Consider the following 7,500-nt stretch of genomic DNA (forward strand, 5'->3'; position numbering starts at 1 on the left):
CTTGGATGCGAGGAAGTTCATGCCCTGAGCCACGTGAGCTGAGAACCTGAGCAGGTGCTGGATGTTCAGTGCTGATGGATCTCTCTGTCCTCCTTCACTGTCTCTTCCTGAACACCAGACCAACGTCATCAGATCACATCATCCCGCATCATCACATCTTTATCAATTGTTTGCAGTTAAAAAGTCTTTATTAATTTAAACTGAGCTCACCGTGTGTACCTTCTCCTGACCTTCGACCCTGCTGCATGTCCATGTAACTGTGACAGGAAACAATTCATTCACTTTGAGACTGATGATGAAATGTGACTCTGTTTACTCGCTCATGTATAAATAAATCCTTAACACTGTTGTGGTGTTATTGGTCGTGTTATTGGTCGTGTTATTGGTCGTGTTATTGGTCGTGTTATTGGTCGTGTTATTGGTTGTGTTATTGGTTGTGTTATTGGTTGTGTAATGATGAAGTCATGCCTGTTGATCTCATGGCAATTCTCGTGGTTCTGCTGCTCCATCAGGTTCCTGTAGATGTTTGAGAGCTTGTGTGTGTGAAACACTGAGTTACTAAAAGATGGCGCTTTCCTGCGCAGGAAGTTGAGCAGATCACCGTGACTGCAGAACTCTGTGATTAACAACACGGGACCTGAAACACACAACACACTTTCACTTCAGTTCTAAAAGCTGTGTATTAATCATCAGGTTTATTCTCAGATTGATGAGTCGACACTGAGTCACTTTCCACAGCCTGCACTGAACTTTAGTACAAAACCATTGAGGTCGACATCTGGAGCCTTCGCAGCTCTGATGACTTTCATGTTGGTGCTAAAATTGGTGCTGCTCTGTTTTTTCCTCTCTCTGTAATTACTTTTATATACCTGCAGAGAGACAGACAGGTGTCTTACCCCCATGTGTGCAGGCTCCCAGCAGGTTGACGATGTTGGCATGACAACCAAGATGAATCAAAATCTTCAACTCACACATCAGAGCTTCTTTCTCCTCCAAGTGAGCGCTAGCTGTATCATGTCACAAACAAACAAACAAACAAACAAACAAACAAACAAACAAACACTGATTGAGCCTTTCTTAACCTACTCCAAAGAGAAATGTGTTTCCCAAAGTCTGAATAAAAATGAATGATTATTAAGTCTAAAGTAAACAGTACAATCCTGAGCATTTATGATAATAAAAGAAAAATATTAAAAAGAATTTTTCCACAACAAAGGGGAAGAGGAAGAAGAGGGAAAGAGGAAGAACAAAAGAGGAAGAAAAACCCAGACAAAAGTGAAATTCCTCCTGAGGAGTGTATATTTGTGAGTGAGTAGAGGTTTACATCATCATCAACTTTCTCATCATCATCATCATCATCATCATCAGTGTATGTTCCTCTTTAATTAACTCACCCTTCAGCATTTTCACAGCCACCTGAGTGATGTGATCGTCCTTCTCCAGACCCAACGCTGTCGCTTCCACCACTTTACCGAACGCTCCCGAACCAAGAACCTTACCTGTGTCACACAACACAACACAACACAACACACCACAACACACTTGACTTAACTCAGTTACAATCACACGTGTATCTGCAGCACATAACGCAACCCCAGGGTCAGATCTGTATGCTGGAAATATCCCAGAGTTCCCTGCATCTTCTATATTTCATCCTCAAATTATAAATTACAAGAATTCTTCACATTAGTTTCTCCACTGTGTGTAGTTCACCACATGTCCTCTAGAGGGCACACTAACATCCCTACATCCTGATCAGTGCACTGCATGTCCTCTAGGACTGTATTTAAGACTGTAAGTGCACTGAACAGGGGATTAAGAGCACAACATGGATACAAAGTAAAAGTCTCCTTTCATTAACATTATACATTTGCAGTATGAGCGATGTGATAAAGTGATAAACAGGAAGTGTGTGTTACCTAACATCAGTCTGTCTCGGGGAAACTCCCACTTGGTGTTGTAGGGAAGCTGCGTTGGGTCGATGTACGTGTAATTATTCCCATTACTCACCTCAATGATTTTCCACCGTATCTCATATTTTGGTGTCTGTAAATAACACACACACACACACACACACACACACACACACACAATTAATGTACTATTCAGGTGATTATTAATCATCAGTGCACTTTTACCCCCATTTTTACTACATTGTTATTGTGACTGGATTTTCATCTGGACTTTTATTTAAACATTTTATTACAACATAGTTTTAGATTCAAACCAAAGTGAATGTCACAACACTACACACACACAACACTACACACACAACACTACACACACATAACACTACACACTACACACACACACACATAACACTACACACACAACACTACACACAACACTACACACACACAACACTACACACACACAACACTACACACATAACACTACACACTACACACATACACATAACACTACACACACAACACTACACACAACACCACACACACACAACACTACACACACAACACTACACACTATACACACACACACAACACTACACCATGTGAAGTAAAACTTTCTGTTTTATTTGGAATAAAATGTCAGAATTCCTGTTAGTGTTAAAATCTCTACATTCAGGCTTTAACATTTTAGCTTGACAAACAAAATGCTGGCTTCTTTATTAGCTGACAGATTCATTCATCATTAATCAGTTTTAAACACTTTTATTCTATACAATTATATTCTGATATCAGAACACTTTGGCTCATCTGACATAATAATAATAATAATAATAATAATAATAATAATAATAATAATAATAATAATAATAATAATAATAATAATAATAATGGTTACCTGTTTACACCTGTACACACAAACCCCCAACAGAATGAAGAGCAGCATCACTGTAAATGAGGTTGCTGTGATGATGGTGATGAAAATCTGAGATGTCCAGGCATGAGGTGGTGGTGGAGGGTGGGACACATCTACACACACAGTTGTGTTAGGAAACTGAGTCTGGAGGTCATGATGTCACACACTGTCATGATGTCACACAATGTCATGATGTCACACACTGTCATGATGTCACACAATGTCATGATGTCACACACTGTCATGATGTCACACAATGTCATGATGTCACACAATGTCATGATGTCACACAATGTCATGATGTCACACACTCATGATGTCACACAATGTCATGGTCACACAATGTCATGATGTCACACAATGTCATGATGTCACACACTCATGATGTCACACAATGTCATGATGTCACACACTCATGATGTCACACAATGTCATGATGTCACACACTCATGATGTCACACAATGTCATGATGTCACACACTGTCATGATGTCATACAATGCCATGATGTCACACACTGTCATGATGTCACACACTATCATGATGCCACACAGTCATGATGTCACATGATGTCATGATGTCACACAATGTCATGATGTCACACAATGTCATGATGTCACACACTATCATGATGCCACACAGTCATGATGTCACACAATGTCATGATGTCACACACTCATGATGGCACACACTGTCATGATGTCACACAATGTCATGATGTCACACACTGTCATGATGTCACACAATGTCATGATGTCACACAATGTCATGATGTCACACAGTCATGATGTCACACAATGTCATGATGTCACACACTCATGATGTCACACAATGTCATGATGTCACACAATGTCATGATGTCACACAATGTCATGATGTCACACACTGTCATGATGTCACACAGTCATGATGTCACACAATGTCATGATGTCACACACTGTGATGATGTCACACACTGTCATGATGTCACACTTCAGTCTGAATGTTACACAGCAACATGTTTGAAGTAAGGAAGCTAACAATAATACACAATGTTTGATAAATATAAAGAGCAATGATGACATCTCACAGCAAGATGTTCTGTAATCTGTGTGTGTGTGTGTGTGTGTGTGTGTGTGTGTTTGTTCAAGTCAACCTCCAACACACCACTGTGTATGTGTTATCCGTCTGTCCGTCTGTCTGTCTGTCTGTCTGTCTGTCTGTCTGTCATAATGTATGATGATGTATTAATGGAATGTATGAACTTACGGTGGACAGAGACTTTAAAGCGAGTTGTGGCATTAATATTGGCTCCCCAGGCATTAAAGCTGTACCAGCCACTCTCGTCTGCTCTGATTCTCTTTATGGAAAGAGTAGCCACTTGTCTGTAACTGTCACACAGGACAAAATGTCAGTACTCAGTATATATGGATGTAAAAACACTCACAACACTACAACAACATAGAGCTCAGAACTCAACACAACAACAACACCTCTGTTAATGCTGATTATTACACATGAACAATGGGTCTTAAAAACTTTATTCAAATACATCACTGTCTGCCTGTCCTTCTGTCATTCTCTCTGTCTGTCTGTCTTTCTACCTCTCTATATATTTATCCATCTGTCTACCCCAGAACAAGTGTAGAACATTCTGCAGAACCTCCTGTGGATGTTGGAAAGCGTCTCCATGTAGGTGGAGGTGTTTTTAGTCCGTGGTGTGCTCCACCTCCCGTCCTGGATGGGTGGGTGAGCGTCGATTTCCACCATCAGCTCCAGCGTCGCCCCCTCCATCAGCTCCACTGTGGGCTTTAATCCCCTCGGCTTCAGTGGCGTCAGAGACACGTAAGGCTTCTCTGTTACCCGCAAAAATTAAACACACCTTTGAACGTTTACACCAAAAACTCTATTATTAAACTATTAATAATAGATTAATGTGTAATAAAGTGTTTTACTGAGTAATATTGTGTAGTAAAAGACGTCTGTGTGATTATATTAGATTAATAAATAAATGTGATATAAATTGTAATAATTTGTAATTACATGTTTTAGATGCTAAGCGTCTGGGTGACTGTGATTGAGGATTAAATGAGTGTTTGCTCTTGCCTGTGACTCGGAGAAAGACGGTGGCGGTGTTTTTTCCTGCTTTGTTTTTGGTGATGCAGGTCAGATTACCAGCATTAGACTTGGTCACGTTAAGAAAATTGATCACACTCATCACATGAACCATGCCATCGATCGTCTTAATCGTCTTCTTATCCTGAAGTGTCTAGTAAATCAATCAATCAATCAATCAATCAATCAATCAATCAATCAATCAATCAATCAATCAATCAATCAATCGATAATTCGATCAATCAATCAATCAATCAATCAATTGATAAGTCAATCAATAATCAATCAATCACACAGTCAATCAGTTGATCAATCAATCAATCAGTCAATCAATTAATCAATTAATCAGTCAATTAGTCAATCAATCAAAATTAAAGACAGATTTAAGCACAGAGTTGTTCTGAGCTCTAAACTCGCACCACACTCTTCCTCAGAGACTTTACCTGATTGCTGGAGTTCTGCCACTCGGTGATGAAGGTGTGATCAGGGTTACTGGTGTTGCAGGTGAGCTGCAGTTTCTCTCCAGTGACTCGGACACACTCGTCCACCTCCACACACACGGCCGGAGGGAAGCGGACTTCTAATGTCAGAAAAGAAAAAACTTGTTACACACGACAGAGAAACAGCAGGTTGAGAGAAATGCACTTTTTATAAACTCGTCCATATTTATGAAGAATAACATATTTGTTTTATACTTATTTCTTCCCTATTTTATAATCCAGCAAAAGCAGTGATGAGTGACGCCTCTCACACTAATCACTAGTCACAATGCAGCTGTTACACTTCATGTTTGTGTGCTTGTGTGAAATCTGACTTTTTTTGATGGAGACGTAGAACACAGATGAATCTCTCCGTGTGCCGTTCACTCGCACGCTGCAGACATATTCTCCTCTGTAGCTGAGTCTCGCAGCTCTGATCACAATCCCCTGTGTGACATCAGTCATAAAGTGCAGGTCAGGAGGAAGAGCAGAGTCGTTAGCCAAGCGGAGTGTGAAGTGTGTAGCACTGATTGTGGGGAAACACTTCAGGAGGACGTCTGAATCTTCTTCCTGTATGATCACTCTGTTCTGAGGAACCCTGAACACTCCATCTGTCCCAAAGAGAAAGGACACATCACAATAATAATGATAATAATAATAATAATAATAATAATAATAAGAAGAAGAAGAAGAAGAAGAAGAAGAAGAATTTACTATCACTATATTAAATAAAGTACATACCACACTATACTTTACTATATTTTACTAAAGTATTTTACTATTTTTTAAATTTTTTTTTCATTTTACTTACTTAAGTATTGTAAGTAAAATTAAGAGCTTTTATTGTTAGAAAAAGTAAACATTTATATTGTTTAATTTTTGGAAGCAAATTGATACAAAGGAATTTAAAAAATATCAAAAATTAAAGATTCTTTCTTTCTTTCTTTCTTTCTTTCTTTCTTTCTTTCTTTCTTTCTTTCTTTCTTTCTTTCTTCATAACCCAGCCAGCCAATAAAATCATCATAAATAAATAAATGTGGTTTATTCAGTATGTAAATAAACTTTAGCAAAGAATTGATTTATTTGATATAAAATCTGATGTATTTGTGGTTGTTTAATGTTTTTGTTAGTTGTGAAAACAAGAAGGCAATTTTTAAAGCATGCTTTTTTTATTCCTTTTTTTACTTTGCTTCATAATCAGATAAAATTACAATCAAGAGCGTTAGAACATGATCATGTGTTGTGTTAGACTTCAGTATAAATGTTTTCTGAAATTTATACAAAAAAAGACAAAAATGAAAACCAAAAAAACATTTTTTTTAATGTTATCCAGCTCACAACATTAAAAAACCAAATGAACAAATAATAATAAAAATAATAATAAAGAGAAAATTTAGGCTCAAAGGGACAAGGATGTAAATGTAAGTGAAAAACAAACAAAACATCCTCAATACATTTCTGTAAATCTTATAATTTGTAGCCGAAACTGACTTTACTGATCAGGGATTATGTTGCCGTAGCGATATGTTACATCACATAAAGTTTGATCACTTTTCATTGCTGGTGTTAAAAATCACAGAAAGAAAAAGAAATGAGATGAGTGTTGTGTTGTGTTGTGTTGTGTAAGTCACACATACACAAACACACACAAACACACACAGCTATTGTCCTGAGTTCTCATTGAAGTTGTGCAGTGAATGGTACTGAAGAAACACATAAAGGTTAGTTTTAGAGCTTTAGAACGGTTCTAGAGGTTCTGCCGATTGGTCACTAGCTCTGTGGTCACTAGCTCTGTCTGGAGCGTTCCTGCACCATGGAGCCGATGCGTGACACCTGAAACAGCAGAGCCTGGTGGTTCTCCACGAGCAGACTGTGCTGACGTGCCATGTTCGCCACGTGTGTCAGCTGCATTTCCTGTGTCTCCTTCATGGCACGCAGGAGCTTCAGGATCTCCGCCTGGACGCTAGACTCTTCCTTGTCCTCCTGGACGATCTGCATGAGGAGCTTCACTGTCTCAGCCAGCCAGCTGCGCATTTCCTGCTGCTCCTGCACAAGTTGCTTCAGCTCGTTCACACCACAGCATGCAGGCGCAGACGCAGTCGCAG

At 38.9% G+C, this 7,500-nt stretch overlaps 1 protein-coding gene across 2 annotated transcripts in view; it reads right to left on the reverse strand.

The window, feature by feature from the left end:
- csf1rb (colony stimulating factor 1 receptor, b) overlaps window positions 1–7,500 on the reverse strand; it is a 13,808-nt gene that overhangs the window by 3,968 nt on the left and 2,340 nt on the right. For both annotated transcript variants that reach the window (XM_060890939.1, XM_060890940.1), the window contains exons 2-13: window positions 5,731–6,006; window positions 5,360–5,496; window positions 4,908–5,070; window positions 4,465–4,657; window positions 4,071–4,192; window positions 2,806–2,936; window positions 1,920–2,046; window positions 1,395–1,499; window positions 897–1,007; window positions 469–637; window positions 211–257; window positions 1–107 (exon numbers count right to left, since the gene is read on the reverse strand). The exon at window positions 1–107 is cut by the window's left edge and continues 3 nt beyond it. In XM_060890939.1, the coding sequence (XP_060746922.1) occupies window positions 1–107; window positions 211–257; window positions 469–637; window positions 897–1,007; window positions 1,395–1,499; window positions 1,920–2,046; window positions 2,806–2,936; window positions 4,071–4,192; window positions 4,465–4,657; window positions 4,908–5,070; window positions 5,360–5,496; window positions 5,731–6,006 (1,688 nt within the window). The remainder of the gene's footprint in view (window positions 108–210; window positions 258–468; window positions 638–896; window positions 1,008–1,394; window positions 1,500–1,919; window positions 2,047–2,805; window positions 2,937–4,070; window positions 4,193–4,464; window positions 4,658–4,907; window positions 5,071–5,359; window positions 5,497–5,730; window positions 6,007–7,500) is intronic.

Source organism: Tachysurus vachellii, chromosome 17, assembly GCF_030014155.1.
Source record: "Tachysurus vachellii isolate PV-2020 chromosome 17, HZAU_Pvac_v1, whole genome shotgun sequence".
NCBI lineage: Eukaryota > Metazoa > Chordata > Actinopteri > Siluriformes > Bagridae > Tachysurus > Tachysurus vachellii.